Source organism: Hypanus sabinus, chromosome 21 (genome assembly GCF_030144855.1).
Source record: "Hypanus sabinus isolate sHypSab1 chromosome 21, sHypSab1.hap1, whole genome shotgun sequence".
NCBI classification, from domain to species: Eukaryota; Metazoa; Chordata; class Chondrichthyes; order Myliobatiformes; family Dasyatidae; genus Hypanus; species Hypanus sabinus.
The window spans coordinates 44,345,133-44,363,947 of NC_082726.1; the positions used below are offsets into that span (position 1 = coordinate 44,345,133).

Genomic DNA, 18,815 nt, shown 5'->3' on the forward strand with positions numbered 1-18,815 from the left:
AGCCTTAAATGTTGGCTGTTTGTTCATTTCCATGGATGCTGCCTGACCTGCTGAGTTCCTCCAGCAACTTGTGGGTGGTGTTTTGGATTTGCAGCATCTGCAGAATTTCTCATGTTTATGAAATGTTCAAATTCGTGGAACTGGAATTCTGAAGTGATCTGGTAGTTAGCATACTCTATACTTAGATGATTAAACTATTATGAGAAGATACAAACATAATCAAAGAGGCTAACTAAACACTGAGGTTTGAACACGTCCAGATTTATGAGGTTATAATGCAGCTATTGAAAGCCCTGATTAAACCACATCTAGTGGGGAAGAGATATTGGGCTTGGAGAGTTTAGATTCACTTATGGACACCAAGAGTAAAATTTAAAAGAATAATCACTCAGACTCCGTGTATGCCTTGGAATTAGAATTCTAGGGGCAACTTGATTTAAATTTTCAGGATACTAATGGAAAATGTTTTTGCTGGTTGTGGACCAAGGTGAGCAAATATAGTTTAAAAGCATGAGGCAAGTTTTTTTTTTAAGAATAGAACATGCATGGAGTGGTAGAAGTTCGGAACCCCCTTCCAAAAAAATAATAAGCACCTGATGTTAGGTCAATTGTTAATTTTAATCTATGAACCAGGAACAGGAACTGTAACAGGTAATACTGAATTCAGAAGTACTCTGTGCTAAACATTTGCCTGAAAATTGTTAGTTGGTGCACGAACAGATTAATGAATGTTTGCACGTTTGTGTATCCTTCCTTCATTAGCTGCCCTCCTACTGGAATGGCCAGTGGAGGCTGATTCAATAACGGAATTGGATAAATGATTGATAAAGAAAGAATATCTGTAGGGTAATGAGAAATAGCAGGAGAGGGGAGGATTAATTGGAATTCTACTAATGAGTCAGTATGGGAAAAGAACACAATGCTGAATGCTTTCCTCGGACTTTGTTGCTTTATGACAGGGGTTCCCAACCTGGGGTCCATGGACCCCATGCTTAACGGTATTGGTCCATGGCATAATAAAGGTTGGAAACACCTGCTTTATGACTTTTGGAAGGCTGAGAAAAAGCCAAATTTGATTACAGTAACTCTATGGGTTGGAAATTGCTCAATACGGAACTCATCTTAGAGGTACTAAAGCAACTAATTTAGAGGAAAGTGGCTAGTAGAAGAACATTGTCATCTTGTAACAGTATATACATATATATTCTAAACTGTAGAGTATATTAAAGCTTGTAAATTGCGTTAATGAAATTTCTTGGAATCATGCAATTAGTTAAAAACAAACAGAAAGCCTCATTCTTGTGGACCATGTCAAATGATGTCTTTATTGGTGTCTTCTGCTATACTTAATACTGAAATCAACTTCAGCAGGAAAAGGAGGCTGTAGCTTTCCAGGGGTTATTGCACCCAGCAATTTCATCAGCTTATTCCACACCATGCAACTATTAACAAGAGTTGTAGTAACACTTAAGTATTTGCAAGGACTGAAGGTTAACACTTAAACATTAACCACAGCTGGTATGAAAATGCTAGGACAACAGATTAGCATTCTTTTCTGCTGTTATTATTTGATACAGATTCACATATAGAATTTAAAAAAAATGCATCTGTCTTTTCTCGGTTTTCATTACCAGCAGCCTCTGCTGAAGTATTTGGATTGTTTGCTTATACCAGGATTAACATACACTTGTGCAATGTGTTATATCAGCAGGAAGACACAAATAAATCCCTGGCAGGAATACATACAGTTTGCAATTGGTCTGGGGCAATGACTTCAAATAACCAGGTCTGCAGTTAAGGGCAGCCCACTTCATATAATACAATAAATTATAATGCAGCAGTGGCTCTTTATATTATGCACAAATATCATGCAAATAATAACTGCAGTATTATGTAACAAAATTAGCAGATGAATACGCAAATACAAAGACAATGGTAGACACATACAGGATTTAATACAATTTATACAAAATGTGCTATTAAAATATGAAATTTTTAGAAAAGGTAACTTTTATAATTGCAAAAAACTGTATAAAAATAAATATCCTATGTACACACTCCATTCTGAGGTTAGACCATCATCACTGCAAAGAGAGAAAGTAAATGTAAGTTAGTTTCAACACCAGCACTTCAAAGCAAATCATCATGGAACAAATTAATAAAAGGGCAAATTTAAGTAAGTTGCATCACAGCTCTTGATGCTCAGCCACAAGGAGGAAAGTACACACTTAGCACTTCAGTTATTTGCTATAAAATTTACTCAAATGTCATCATTTTATATGTGTGATTCTCCCTTTTAGACTCCAGCTTTTCTCTTTCCATATTGACTGAATTGACCCATTTACCAAAGAAGTAATCACCACTCCAAAATTTATTTGAGGAGAAGTGTGAGTTTATATTATTAGGGAGCTCAGTTTGAACTTTCACAGATTACATTATGCTGCATATTCTTCATTGCATTAATAAGGCATCAGGATGCATGTTTCACAAGGTCCAGGATCAATACTTTTCCTCAGCAGTTACAATGTTTAAATGACATATGGATAGGTACATGGATAGATATGGGCCAAACATAGGCAAATGGCACAAAGCCAGATAGACATCTTGGTTGGCATGGATGAGTTGGACCAAAAGGTCTGCTTCATGTTGTATAACACTGTGATTCAGCAGTGGAAAGGGTAAGCAGTTTTTAAGTTCCTAGTTGTCAATATCTCTGCAGATCTATCTAAGCCTCAATATATAGATGCAATTACAAAGAAGGTACAACAGCAGCTACATTTCATTAGGAGTTTCAGGAGACTTGGTATGTCACAAAAGACACTCACAAATTTCTACAGATGTACCATGGAGAGCATTCTAACTGGTTGCATCACTCTCTAGTGTGGAGGGGCCACTGCACCAGATCAGCAAAAGCTGCAGAAAGTTGTAAACTTCATTGTGGGCACTGTCCTCCCCAGCATCAAGGAGACCTTCCAAAAGCGATGCCTCAGAATGGTGGCATCCATTATTAAGAACCCCCAGCCATCCACTGCATGCCCTCTTCTCATTGCTACCATGAAGGTGGTGGTACAGAAGCCCGAAGATACACACTCAGAAACAGCTTCTTCCCCTTTGCTATCAGATTTCTGAAAGGACAATGAACCCATGAACACCACCTCACTACTTTTTTTCCCTCTCGCTTTGCACTACTTACTTAATTTTGTACATATTGCCATTTATAGTTCTTTCATTCTTATGTATTGCAATGCACTGCTGCTGCAACACAACAAATTTCCTGACATATGCCAGTGATATTAATTCTGATTCTCATATTGAAACCTACTTACAATAAATGAATTAATGTCCTCACCAATAATGGCAACAACACAGTTTAATAGTAATTGGATTAACCAGTTTTCTCTACAAAGGTCTGGCATGGAATTAATGGGCTGAATACTCTTCTTCATTACAATAATAACTCTGTAATGTGTTCAGTGTTTGCAAAATTATATTGGGTTGCAGAATTTTTAGATTGAGATTATATATTTGAATGGGACAAAATTATATTCATCAACTAAGACTTTGAATAGTGAGTTCATTACAGTGGTCAAAGTACATTAATACTTTATACTTGTCACTAATTGTTTACACATTTTAATGGATGATCTAATAATTTCTGATTAAAACAAAATTTGCTCTTAAATGTGTCAACACATTTCTACCACTTCACAGTATTTGCAGCTGATAAATTAGCCATATGCATTTTTAATTTGCAGTTTTTTAATATATTTTGTAGTTACAGTTCTTCCTTTCAGAGACATTGATGTGCATTTCCAGATCTAATCTGTAATTACTAATTCATTTGCACTTTCTTAAGTGCATAAACATTGTTTAAATGGGAAGCAAAAATTTTGTCCCGTATTCACGACTGGCAGCGTCATTTTTACAGGGCCCAAGTGACAAAAATAAACAGGGGCTGTAATAATCTAACTGGCTGTTATGAAGGATGGCACATGGTTCATAAGTACCGTGAAAAGGTTAACAGAAAAAGAATGCTTGCCAAAATCAAACCTCTGAAGTGATAATATAGCAATTACTGACAATAATGGATTGACAATGCAGCATTTGTTTACAGGCTCCAGACTATACACTAAGAACAGGCTTAGCAACTGCCATGCTGCACACACTTGTAGATTCCAAACAATTCAAAGATAACACACTTTTCATTCTGATTAGAAAACACATTACAGCTGCAGCACACAAACATGCTTCTGTTCCATCATTTTTAATGCAACTTACTTTATTCCAACAGCCCTGTACAGGTAAACCATCTTCACCCTATAATTCAAAGCAAAGAAAATATTTATACCTTTTCCTTTTTATCCAGTTCTACGTCTGCTATTTAAACAACTTTCTAGTCCTGCTTCCTTTCCCGCTACTCCTTCCTAAATATCTTAACTGTGATTTGAAACTGCCTTTAAGGAAAACAGGAAACTGGAACCAGATCCAATGAAGAGCTGAAGGTGAGATCAACACCTGGGCATTGTAGCTAGTTGACAGCTACACGTTTTTGTAATTTAAACAGCGCCTGATCAAGAGTTTACTGGATTGAAATCGGTCTAATGGTTGAAAGAGACCCCGTTAAAATAATACTTTGAGGTGGGGGGAAGTAAAAAAAAGAAATAACCTTTTTGGTGTTGATACAGGAACCATTGCTTATACTAACAAAATCTAGCTTTCTGTTCAGGGCATGCCTTACTATCCGTCAATACACATCAGGATGTGAACACCTTTGATGAAATCTCAGTATTTTACTCTGAAGCTCTTATCCATTTACTTTATTGTGATAAAACTGAAATAAGATCTTGTAAATTCATTCTGATTTGTAAATCCAATTAAAGTGCCACTATCAAATCTAAAATTACAAACAATGTTAACTTTTCTTGATTGTTATCCATAGATAATATCACATAGATCTAATGATTTTACAATAGCTTCCTTCTCAGTTTCAATTAATACTTCTCCAATCTTTGATTGCTGTCATAGCAATGTAGTTTTCATAGTTTTTTTTAAACAAGGAAAAGTAACAAAGTTATTTTGTGGAAGATCATACTGTTCTTCAACAGGAGAATTACATTTCATTAGCCTAGATTGAAACTTGTTAATAATATACTTAGTCTGTTTAATTAAGATGCATCTTTACATCAACCACCTCCCCTCTGAAATGCTGAGAAAATGGAGAAAGTTGTATTATAATCTTTATTGCCTCAATTTCCATGTATTTGATTCCTGGAATTTTCCGACCCTCCATCTCCCTGCTCCGCCTCATCAACCTATCCCTTATTTATTTTAACTAGTATCGGGGTCTGCTTTGGTTCTTAATCCCAGAAATTAAACTGTTAGCTGGGAACTGAAATATAAAAGAAACAGGAAGTTCTGGAAATGGTAAGCAGGTTAGGCGGTGGAAACTGAACTATTGTTTTGGGTTAAAGACACAAAATGCTGGAAGAACTCAGCAAGCCAGGAGCATTTATCAAAAAAAAGACTCTTATGGAGTCAACATTTCTGGTCGAGACCTGACATCCTCCCCATTCTTTTCCAGTCTTGAAGGCCTCGACCTGAAATGCTGTTTCTTCCTTTCTTTCCCTAGATGCTGTCTTGCTTGCTTGCTTTCTGAGTTCCTCCAGCATTTTATGTCTGTTACTTTGAATTTCCAGCATCTGCAGAATCTCCTGCACTAATATTTTGGATTAATAGTTCTTCACTGACCTGAAATGTTAGCTCTGCTCCTCTCTCCATATACGCTGCCTGAACTGGTCAGTATTTTCAGCAATTCCTGTTCTGAGCTCAAATTCCCAACATTAGCAGAATTTTTTTTGGTTTATAATGATATAAAGAACCATTCTTTTTACTTATCTGTTACACGGGTACATCTAAAAGGTCCACTCAAATGATAAAGCTATGCCAACGAAAAATACTGGGAATGTGAATTGAGAGCTTTTCAGTATGTGACACTTTGTGAATATATTTTGTACTTGAATGCTTCATAAATTCTTAAGTTAGTTTTAGCATAAATAATGGGGTTCCATGTTCTTCACAATAATGCTGTGGTTTATTCAACCCTCTAAAGTAGACAGATGATACTAGACTAAGGAATGGTGGAGCTGCTGGCCCTAATGACTTCAAACAGTGGTTAAACTATGGACAATAGAATTTTGAGCTAGTAGGCCCTTTCTTCAATCGGCAGATTTTCCTTTACATATCACAGTAAATCCCAAATGCTATTCAAAGAGAATCAACGAAGCCAACTTGATTTTCACTGGAAAACTATCATCCAGTTATATAAAACAGCAGATTTTAATTGGGTGATCTAGGAACTGTTGTCATGAGTATATATGTATTTAACACCTTCCTTGTATCTGCTATTTTAGTGTGGGCACCAAACCATTTATTTGAAAATGGATTAAGATCATATGACTTGAAAGGAGATACAGAGTGCTCTTCAGTGTTGAAATGCTACTGTACCTTAAACCTATATTAAACAATGTTGGTTCTCACAGGAAAATTCTGACTTCAAATTTTCCGGGCCGTGAGGCATCACCATAACACTGAAAAGGAAGACTTTTCTGCTATACTTACAGAGCAAACTGGCTCGAATCTTGCTCTCACACCGCCATCTGCTTTGCCAGATTTCTAAGCAACCAGCAAATTACCCAATGATACGAGCATTTCTTAAATTACATGATTATTGTATTCGATTGAATAATATGCACATTTGCTTATGACTAGACAGTTGTAAGCAACATGCTTTCTTTTAAACTATAGATTCCAAACGCAAGAAATTTAAGCAAGCTTTAAAACTATTGATCATGCATGGCACTGCTACTGGGAACAATGGTTCAGTAAAATCCTTTTCGCAAATAAAACAGGATCTGTATACTTAAAAGATTCACAGAATTAAGTATGTTCTACAATATAGAAAGGATTCCTAGATTACTCTTGGATCTTACAAAAATAAGAACTTGATTTCTCACTGATGCACCATAAAAAAGATGAATTTATCTAGGCATTAAAAATGATTTAAGGTAATTACGATGAACCCATTGGTACTCTGTTGTAATGCATTCCGGGCAGGGTTTTAGAAAGTGGCAATTAAGGGTAAGGGTAGGAAAGGAGTGAGAGATTGTTAATTCTTAATTGGTTTTGAAAAGGAAAACAGGATCATCGATATGATAAATAATAGACGATTCTGCAAGAAAATCTACTGCAGCAGCATTAAATAGGTAAGGAAAGTTTGATAGGGATGCTTGGCTTTCGAAATTGCAAGGAAGGACAAAGCCACTAAAATGAATAAGGCCACTTTGCTAAACTATATGGGTTAGCATTGTTTAATTGCCAAAGAATGAAAATAAATTGCAATTTGGTACTGCCTTTCATGACCTCACAATGTCCTTGCGCTTTGCAGCCAATGAAGTACTTCTGAAGAGCAGACATTGTTATAATGTAAGAAAAGCTGCAGACAGTTGTTGCACAGAAAGCTCCCACAAACAATGGTGAGATAAACGACCAGTGTTGATTGGGGATTATAAATAGAACAGGATAGCTCTCTATCTGACTGACTGTGGTCTTGTGCAACATTAATATCAAATGTAAATTTAACTCATTTGCAGAAGTTTCAGTGATGTATGCTTTTTAGTTTCAGAAATGCAAACTACAGGGAAAAGTGGAAATGAAGTGTCACAGACTTTTATATATAAAAGGATTCATCTTCAGAGTCACTCAACCTTCACAATTGATTTCCTGCAGCTTTGCCTTTATATCTAAACTTGTTTCATGTTTTCGAGTTCTCTACTGGTATTTTTGTAAGCAACAGATATTTCCACATCACTGTCAATGATCTGAAATGTAAAGTTTTGAAGGTGAAATCTAAGAACCATAGAATAAAAATAAGCATTAATTTTACATCTAAATTGCACTTTTCAAACCTATCTTACAAGTCTTTTAGTTAATGAAGTATTTTTGAAATCTAATTAAATCATTGCTGTACAATCAAACTTGTATCAACTTGATATTGTTTGCTGCTAAGTTAAGTCAGTTTGATATTATTGTTATCTTTTTTTACTCTACAGCTTGTGTCTTGAGCTGTTCTTGTGTATTTGGTAATGGGTCCTCTGCATAAAATGCTATAATCAGTATTTGGAAACTGAGCACAATTTTATTTGAAGCATTTTTGTATATGTAGCCAAATTCATAATTGCACTGAACAAATGCATCAGGACTAATTTCAGATTATGTTAATAAGCATATCCATCACTGGTTTTGTTGGTTATGTGGGGATGAAGCAGTACTTGATCAGGTTGCATTTAAAGTTATTAATTCACGAGCATGCATGAAAGTGATTACAATGATTAGCATGCAGGAAGGGAAGGGATGTAACACCATACCAATGGGCAAGGGGCGTCAAGCCCATCCAGGCCAGGTAAGCCCGGTTCACCTTTTTCTCCTTTAAAGCCTCGAAATCCCTGTTTACAAAATGAACTGACTTGGTTAATACAAGTGCATTTTGAATCAACTTTCACATAGATGGAGAAAGGAGGGAGGATGATGGAGGAGACAAGTCAACATGTGACAGGTGACACTTTACCAGAAATGGCAATTTCTTTCAATATGCAGTAAGTACCACAAAGGAAACTCTCACACAACACCATCAGACCTGCTGCAGACCCACTGACCAATTCAAAGATCAGCAAACTTCTTTGATCAATGTTAGGAATTGAAATGGGCAGGTGTGTTAGGCAAAGAATTGATAACTGAAGGTAGGTAGGTCTAAAATCATTGCAGCCCTCTCCAGCCAAATCAAGTTGAATTGTGACCAAGTAATTGGAAATCAATATGTAAAAGCAGTCTTCAGGTTTGCATTGGAGAACTCCATGTTCATGGTACTATTGGGTTGGTAGTCTTGTTCCTCCCTTATTTTTCCATTACAATACCTGACATTTTCAATGACATCATGAGAACATACCAATGGACAAGGTGCATCTAATCCAGGCACTCCTTGGTCTCCCTTATCCCCTTTAGGCCCTTTAGCACCTCTCTTTCCCTTCTCCCCCTGCAAACAATATTTTTATTAGTCAAAGAATAAAATGCTACGAAAAAAGGGGAAAACACGTTGAAGTAACACTTCCTGATTTTAGATCAAATCTCTTCAATTATACTTGCTTTATCATTGAGTAAATTGTTAAGACAGTTGTGTTTGATTGTAAACTTCAGTAGCATTAAGGTTTTAGAGGAGTGATACTGAAGATGTATTCACAGGAGATTGTTTCTGAAGATAGATTGACTGATTAAACAAGCACACATTGTGTTTGAAAAACACTAGCATAATTTTAACTCATTTGAAGACTCAGTTATGCCTTTTCGCACAAAACAATTTTAAGCAAGAATTATTTTTAAAAGGTGTTTAAGGATCAGAATATACAGCCAAAAACTGAATCAATTCCCTGTTCTATATTACTTTGAAAATAGAAAGAAATTATAGTGGGCACTTTATTAAATCTCAGAGTCTCCTTATAAACATCCATACAAATTATATAATGAATTAGAGGTTCAGAATATCATTAGTTTGGGTGAAAGAGAGACTGAGCTGTTATGGACTAGCCTGCACAAGAGGATCACTGTCAGGAAGAAGGAAATGCTGTTTCAGGAAGGAGCAAGGAGGATCATCTAGGATTAATGTTGAACAGAAGGGAGGAATAAAGGGGGTAAGGCAGACCTGTTGGAAGGAGTAAGAAAACAGGAGCAAAAAAAGCAAAGAGAAAAAGCAACAACAAAGTATAATTTAAGCATCTAGCAAAAGCCACACACAATCAACTTAGCACCATTTTCATTTGTATATCTGTCTGAACTTGGATTACTTTGTATAATAAATTCTTTAATTTTTGAAGTCCAAGTTGACAATTTCAATTAAAATGTGATTAAAACAAACAGACATCTTGAAAATTATACCTATATTTTTCTAAAAATTAACTTCAGCTACACAACACATGGTTAAGATTATATTACTGGTTATTGAATATTATAATTGCCTTTGCATTGCGGGCTACTAGAGCAATATTTTCCTCTGATTGAAGTAAAACATACAAGTGTCTTTTTTATCCCCAGAAGTATTAATAACAAGCCATCTAAATTATACATACATGTAGTTTTGTATTTTTGTCAGCAAAAATATCAGAAAACTGGTCAGTTAGGAAATATATGTGATGAATTGAATTAACTTTATTTCTTCATATATGTGAGGAGTAAAAATCTTTACATTACATCTCTGTCTGAATGTGCAATGTCCAGATTATAGTAAGTTGTAATAAGTTGTAACTTATAAGTTGTACACTAAGATATACAAGATAAATATGATTTTCCACTTATAGGACTAATATGTGCCATTCATGTAAATGTTTCAATAGACTAATGTACACACCCAGTGAAGGGACCCTACAATTAGAGCAGAGTCTAGCTAGATAGCAGAACATCTCACAGAATCCCAAGTTAAAGTAACAGGTGCATTCCTTTGACAACTCTTGGCTGGAACTCTCTGCCAGGGAAGGTGGTGGAATCAGATGCAATTAAAGACACATTTCAATGGACACCTAAACTGGCAAGGCATAGAGGTATCTGAAGAAATTAATGTAGATGGGCAAATAGTTTGGTATGAATGCCCTGGGCAAAAGGGCTCGGTTTTGTATTGTACAACTCTGTGACCACAACTGGTCAGAACGTAACCTTGATAAAATCGAAGGTGAAAATATTTTATCACCAGATATTCCCAGACAGAATTAGGAGCAAAATCTGTTGTTGTTTGCTTCATTTCATGCATCTCCAAAAGGTAGTGTCCAGAGGAAAATATTGTCTTTGTAACCTTTACCTCATAACTCATGCAAATTACAACAGTACAAATAAACAAGACCATGCAGAGGACCAGTCATTCTTACCCGGCCTCCCTTTTCACCCTTTGGTCCTAGTGAACCCTGCAAAAGACATTAGCAAAGGTCATCATTCTCCAGCTGAATTAATATTACACAACTTATAGTCCTCAATAAATACTGTATGAACTTGCAATGAATGCGCTGATTTGACGCCATCAGTGGACCTATGTAATTGAAGGGACACAGGCTAGGAGAGAGCACAAGTGTTGGCGATCATGGGTGGTCTTAAATTCGTCAACCTCTGCTCCCTTCCTGTGGAGATACTCATTGAGAATGAGATATATTATTCATCAACTAAAGATAACATCATGATATGTGAGCCATCAGTCAATCAGAACAGCAGAGCCATTTGATCACTTCTTGGCTGTGCTTACTTCACGTTATTCTTGTACTAAAAGAGACACTTTTTTCCAGACTGATTGGGGAGGGCAATAATATGATGGGCATGGACGGTGGCATTGGAGCGGACATACAAAATGAACACGTGAATAGCAAAACTCAGCAGATCAGGCAGCAGCTATGGAGGGAAATGATCAGTCAACGTCTCGGGCCTAGAATCTTCATTAGGACATAAACAGGATCAATGCTTGCTCTACTGTAAAGTCTCTATCTGCCATGTCTACAAACACACACATGTTCATAAAGACTTCTAATCAACCAATAACCACAGCCACCACTTACTCGTGTCCACACTCCACCAGAGTATGTTGATCCTGGATCAGCTTCTGCAGTTACCTGAGGACCCACCAATAGACAACCCCTTAGGAGAACATCTTTCTCGATTTGAGTGATTGCACTACTACTGTAGGCAAATGGGTTGTTTTAATTTTTATGAGGTTTTGCAACTACAAATTATACTTTCACTTCAGTTGGATTGATTGTGGAGTGTGCTGACTGGAATCGTGGCAGATCTCCAAGGAACCCAAATTGGAGTTGTTCCATGTAAAGGCTTTATCTAAAGACATCCATAGTCTTGAAATAACTTTGATAATAGGGATATAGAGTATTTTGTGGATCATTTTAAGGCAATTCCCTGCTAGCTTTATCGAACGCTGGAATATACAACTCTGTCCACACTTGCAATGAAGCAACCTGCTTTAACACAATATATCTGTCAAGAGTTAGGATTGACATCTAGATTTTGACTCCACCCAACTTGAGTGGACCTCGGAAAGTCCACCAAATCCACCACATTCTCATCAGCTGAATTACTCAAAAGTAAATTTGGTCAAAACACAAAATAATGACCAGCTTCCTTACAGGTAATCCCCGTGGTCCCATTGGTCCCATAATTCCCGCCTCTCCTTTATCGCCCTAAAACAAAATCAACAGTTAAATTAAATACAGCAGGAAAACAGTTTATACAATAAAAGAAGCTTTTTCTACCTGTGATACTGATACTAACTTCTTCCATTAAAGATACAACAAATAAAAGTTCCTTACTGGGATGAGCTTGCTTTCACAGTCAAATACTTACAGAGTACACGTGCTCATGATTATGCTCTGTAATGAGCATTTATCCTTCTTTAACACATGTGGCAAGATTTGCACTTATATTTATTTTGCTAATCAATTGAATCATGTTGTGTAGAACTGAGACATACTGACCAGGACCACCCTGGGTGTTTTGTCAAGTTGTTTGGCAGCATTGATTGGAGCGTCAAGGGTTAGGGAAAGGAAAAAAATCTGCAAGTGCTCCATCTGAAGTCATTATTTGATGGTTCTTTCCAGGATGTGCATGTACATGTCTAAATATGTCTGTGTGAGCCTCTGAGAGGGTTTATCCACATACAAATGTGTGGATGATGGTCCTCACAAAAGATTAGTTTCCAGATGCACTTGGGGGGTAACTTTACCTGAAAATTCCTGAGGGATCCTTTCAGATTAGATCCAACATTGGTTTTGTGCAACTGCCTTATTTTACTCTGATGCTGCCCCTCCACCCCAACTCCATCTTATCTCATCTTATTTCTACTACACTTTGAAGGGTGCTCAGGTGCCTGGAACCAACTCAAGCAGAATATATAGAGGAGGAAGGGGAAAAGTGCACAGTGATTGGATGTATGCTGATGTTGTATAAATTGGATATTGTGACATCAAAAACAACAAAATAATTTTAAAGTTTAATCCAAATGCAATTTTTTTTTCAATGAAGTCTCATGCTGCTTTATACTTTAAAGGCATCTTTCTGAACTGAGCAATTGTGCTTGAAGAAAAAAGGAACTTTATGAAACAAGATGTTATCATTAAGTGATGATCAGACTTGAATTCATGAAGATTTTAAAACTATCTTATGTTTTGTGTTAACTGATGAGTACACACCTGCACTGAATCTGGCAATTTTCGTCTGCTTCCTGGTTTATATGCTTTTCATTTTGAAATTATAGCATGAAATAACACCCAACTCTCCAGACTTCATCCTCACCTTTATCTTTCCATTCAATACTTAACAACCACTGGATGCAGAGTTTGGCTGCTTGCTTCTTTCAGCTACTGTCATTTCATTCCCCAACCACATTTCTGATTAGTTATATTAAATTGGGATATTTGTTCCATGACTGCTGGGCACCTCCATAACCTGCCTTAGTCTGTCAGTTTCAAAGATCAATGGATCCTTCAGGAGGCCAAATCATTGGCTACATTTGAAGTAGAGGTCGAAAGATTCTTGATTAGTAAGGATGGCAAAGGTTACAGGGAGAAGGCAGGGCAACGTGGTTGAGGAATGATGAATCAGCCATGATGAAATGGCGGAGCAGGCTTGATTACCTAGTTCTGCTCCTATGCCTTTTGAACACTGATTTTCAGATACTATATCTTTTTCACTTCTTAAAGACTTGATCACTTCAGCATGAATTTTGTGATGTCGAGACTTAGGTGGTCACTTTTTTTGTGTTGCTACAATCATCTCTGTTCATTCTCACCTTGAGTTGAGATGCTACTGATTGTATTACATATCTTCTTGATGCTCCATCTGCACACCTTTGACCTGCTTTCCCATAGGGATCACAATGACCTCCTTCTCTATTGTTAAGATAAACAAAAAGGCCAATGGAATGCTGGTCTTCGTTTTCACATGTTTGGTGCTCTTGTTGTTAGATGTTAAGTTCTATGTGAATGCATGATTACAGAACAGCTGGAGGTGTTGTGAGTGGTTCCAGGCATGTCACCATTGGAAGGATATATTGACCCTGAAGGAAGTGATTTAACAGAAAGATAGATGAACTCCAAAAACAAAAGTTATAGAAACTAAGGCTATGTTCTCTGTACTTCTAGATTATAGCATATTTCAATGATATCTTCAAGTTAGTTTAAGAACCTGATAGAGGTGTATAAGATGATGAGAGGCATTGATCTTGTGGATAGTCAGAGGCTTTTTCCCAGGGCTGAAATGGTTGCCACAGGAGGACACAAGTTTAAGGTGCTGGTGTGTAGGGACAGAGAAGATGTCAGGGATAAGTTTTTTTTACTCAGAGTGGTGAGTGCGTGGAATGGGCTGCCGGCAACGGTGGTGGAGGCAGATATGACAGGGTCTTTTAAGAGACTTTTAGATAGGAACATGGAGCTTGGTAAAATTGAGGGCTATAGGTAAGCCTAGTAATTTCTAAGGTAGGGTGTTGCACAGGGCGACTGAGGAGAACCCAAGTGCAGGACACTAGCACATCGACTGAGTTGGGGATGCTGGCATAGATGTGAACGTAGAACAGCAAACCGGAGGAATCTTGACAAGGAGACTGGATTTACAGGAACTATCTTGAAACTAGTGCTGAACTTAGAACTAATGGTTCTAATTGGACAAGGGAACAAAGTATCATATGAGAATAGACCAACAAACTGGCAACCTGTGATAGTGACGCCATCGTACTTATTTCACAGTCTCTGATGAAAACCAGGTGTACTGTAATTAAATAAACTAGCAGCAATTGGAAATCTAATGACTGAAATTAGGGCATAATCAGGGAGAAAGGAGCGTTAAAGGGGACAGCCAACCGGAACCATGACATAGGTTCATGTTCGGCACAACTCTGTGAGCTGCAGGGCCTGTATTGTGCTGTAGGTTTTCTATGTTTCTATATTAAGAGATTAGAGAGAAACCATGTTCACCAGGGGAACGTTCAGAACGTGGACTTACTAATGAGATATTATTGAATAATTATATAAGGATCAAATCGAGAAATGATTCTACACCTAAAGGATTTTAGAATCATACTGTTTAATTAAACAAGGCAGTATGGGATTTAGGAGAAAGATTTGGAAAAAGATACAGTTCTGTCAAATATAAGGTCCTGAATGGCCAGTTCTTCACCCAATACACCGGCACATTCATTAAGCCCCAAGGTCTTCTGTAGTGCTCTTGAATTTTACTTTTTTTTTTCATCTTGGAGACATTATAGAAAGCCACAGAGGACATTCAGTTTTAGTCCTCTGGGTCATACTTATAACTGTGTCTGTGATTTCCTACCAAAGGTAAAACTCAAAACAAGTGCAAGATTCACAGTGCTCAGTATTGAAGATATTGTATCTATGTTGTTCACATCCAAAAGGAAAGGCACATGAAATTCAATCCAGGAATCTAAATTGTTGATGTACTGTTCAATCCAAAGATGGGCTTCAAACTGCAAATTGTTGCTAGCACTACCTAATTTTCCTCATGCTGTCTTCTATCCATCCTTCTCCCAATATTGCTTAAAAGTTCACTTTATCCTCACAAGTCTGGACAGAGCAGGCCTCAATGCTTTAGATTTTTGAATAGAACTTTATGTAAGTTTCCTTACTGGAGATGAACTAGATGCATTATAACTGAAGTCAGAGAGAACAGTTATAATTATCTTCCAAAGGTGGTGCTGTGGTAGTGTAATTGATATACATACGGCTTTCTTTAATGTCAACAAGATTAAAATGTGCCTGGAAAATAGGCTCCTAAAGCAGATCCTTAAGGCATTCTAAGAAAGCCTTTCAGTAAATATTTAATGACCACACGGGGTGAGAAAAGTTACCAATTTACAGCTTCTACCTCCACAGTTTCAACAATCAAACTCTCATCTCACTTTCTCTTAATGTGTGGTAAATGACCTCTTCACCTTTTATAAAGTCCGGAACCAGAGATTTCTGCCAGTTTTCAAGTATATCTGTTGACTTGCACTGATTTTTTTCAGAATAATTCATGGTACGTTGTCTAGATCAACGTAATGGATTATTGAATGTATATGCAGAATGTGTACAGGGGGCCTTTAAAGAATTGTTTTCTATCACATACTATTGCCTACCTGTACTGCAACTGGAACACTTTATTCTGTATTGTGCTATTATTCGCTTTTGTACGACCTCAATGCACTGATGAAATGGTTCATATGGATGGTGTGCAAAACAAGGTTTATCACTGTATATTTGACAATAAACCAAATCAGTGTATGTCTCTGATATATTGTTGGACTCAAACACTGCCACTTGGTTGGGTCTTCTGCCTTTGGCTATCTGTTTATTCAAGGATCAACCTATAAAAAACCTATAGCTTTGCATGGATGACAATGATGGGATGTTACTGCCTCATGGAATTGAGAAAAGAGAAGGGAAAGGGAATGGTGTGAAAGAGATAAGTAATTAAGTAGAGTGAGAGAAAGACAGATGTAATGAAGTGAGTTCAGAAAAGAAGAGTCTGATGGAGAGAGAATGAAAAAAGAATGAAAGAGAGAGAAAAGGGGAGAGAGGTTGGGAGAGAGGGGGAGGAAGAGAGAGGGGGAGAGAGGGGGGAGGGAGAGAGGGAGAGAGAGGGAGAGAGAGAGACAGAGAGATAGAGAGATGGATGGCATCCATCACTCAGAAAATGCCCTCTTCTCATTGCTACCATCAAGGAGGAGATACACAGTGTGAAGACACACACTCAGTCAATGTTCCAGGAACAGCTTCTTCCCCTCCACCATTGAATGTCTGAATGGGCAATGACTCCATGGACACTTGCTCATTATTTTTCTGCTCTCTTTGTACAGTACTTATTTATTTTTACATATACTTACTCTAAATTATTTTTTTATTACTACATATTGCAATGTACTGCTGCCACAAAACAACAAATTTCACAATATTTGCCGATGATATTAAGCAGATTCTGATTCTGAAAATGAGAGACAGAGGAAGAGAGAGTGACAGGTCATATGTCAGATTGTCTGAGCTCTCTCCCCTCTTTTCTGTCCATGAAATCAAAAGCACCATCAATTAAACAGAGAAAAATGGCTGTGAATCTTACGCCAGTGATGGAAGATCTCACATTAATTATGACTTCCATATATCTGATACTTGCTCTGTTTGCAAGCCATTTGCATCAGAACAAAGAAAAGGTGCAGCTACTATGTGGTATTGAGGTTTTTCGACTGCATATCTGGTTCATTGCACCTGTATAGGTTTAATGAATGATTATCATTATGAAATGGTGCCTCTCGTAATGCATGCACCGCTCAAGTAATCACTATATCAAATTGTAAAATACATTCATTACTGTTAATTCCTAGCTTCATCCCCCTCTATAGCAACCCCTCACAAAGTGTGTATCACAATACATACCAAAAGATTTGCATATACAATAACCTGGAATTAAGATATTGGCCATAAGCATTTTCATTCGACTAGTTACTATTCTATGCAGCATCCATTGGAAGTTTGCAATTGTAATTGCCTCAGCCCAATGCACCACGTTTTGTCTCACTCTTACCCTTTCTCCTTTTGGTCCTGCTGGCCCTGGTACACCCTACACAGAAATGAATATATTTATATATTTAAGAACAGCACACTACCTAGTCCTGTTTGCTTGCAACAATACCATTAACAAAAAAGGCCTAGCATTCCAGCAGAAGGGCACTTAAATCATTAAGAGAATATACATGAACCAGTTGCTCAGCCTAAAGAAAATTAAGTAGCACTCTCTTAGTAGGACTGGGGCATTTCTGTTGGTGACATAAGCCTTTCCACCAATAGAATGAACAGGATCAGGACAACATATAAATGGAGGCAGTGTCTCGAGTTAATCTGTCCTCCAATTGTATTTACCTCGTCTTGCATCTTCAACATGGCCAAACAGGCGAATTTAGAAATGGTGAACCAGGAGACTTAATACTATTATTTTGTGGCATGATAGTCCTCTGTTCCACATCAAGACACAAACACAATCAAACACCTCTTTTCTTAGGAAAGGAGGTAAAGGTAAAAAAGAATTGGCAGTTTAATTGCCAGTTATCTGGGTGTAAACGTAGGCTGCATGACCCTCTCTTTTTTGTGAATTAGGTGCCTGTGGGAACAAAAAACTGCTTCTATGTGCCCCCTCTATATTGCTGATAACTTTATGTGAAGGGGCTCTGACTCATAGATGTAGCAAAAAGATCTGTAGTTCAGTCAGTACAGGAACATCGGCATTAACAAGCTGTCACAGCTTTTTAAAAGATCTGAAGTAAAACAGCAAAGTGCTGGAACTATTCAGCAGGTCAGGCAGTGTTTGTGGAGAGAGACACTGAAACCCTCTGTTTGCTGAAAGGGCATTAATGAGATTTCTGTTTCTTGATCCTCTGCCTGATTTGTTGAGTCTTTCAAACAACTTTCTCTTCGTATCTCAGATTTACAGTATTTGCAGCTTTTATTAACTTTAATTTACTGTGGGATTAACACCCATCTTATCGCACTGATTCAGGGTAGAAAATGTTCCTACTATTGTGGGACATTGCAACATACTTAAAGCTGGAAATATGTTCTTGGTCATGAATTATCAGACAGCAGTTAAATACATTGTGAACTGCTTCAGTAATTCAGTTCTATCGATTTTGTTTCGGAAGAGAGTGAGTGAGTGAATGAGTGTGTGTGGGAGTGTGTGTGTGT

The 18,815-nt window shown here is 37.3% G+C and overlaps 1 protein-coding gene across 5 annotated transcripts in view; it reads right to left on the reverse strand.

Moving 5' to 3' along the window:
* Positions 1 to 483: 483 nt before the first annotated feature.
* col13a1 (collagen, type XIII, alpha 1) overlaps positions 484 to 18,815 on the reverse strand; it is a 126,223-nt gene continuing 107,891 nt past the window's right edge. For 3 of the 5 annotated variants that reach the window (XM_059946429.1, XM_059946428.1, XM_059946426.1), the window contains 6 exons: positions 17,662 to 17,697; positions 12,219 to 12,272; positions 10,965 to 11,000; positions 9,002 to 9,088; positions 4,279 to 4,317; positions 485 to 2,084 (listed from right to left, as the gene is read on the reverse strand). In XM_059946429.1, coding sequence (XP_059802412.1) covers positions 2,082 to 2,084; positions 4,279 to 4,317; positions 9,002 to 9,088; positions 10,965 to 11,000; positions 12,219 to 12,272; positions 17,662 to 17,697 — 255 coding nt within the window. In that variant the 3' untranslated portion in view covers positions 485 to 2,081. Of the gene's footprint in view, positions 2,085 to 4,278; positions 4,318 to 9,001; positions 9,089 to 10,964; positions 11,001 to 12,218; positions 12,273 to 17,661; positions 17,698 to 18,815 lie in introns of all 5 variants that reach the window. The other 2 variants (XM_059946425.1, XM_059946430.1) reach the window with 2 other exon arrangements.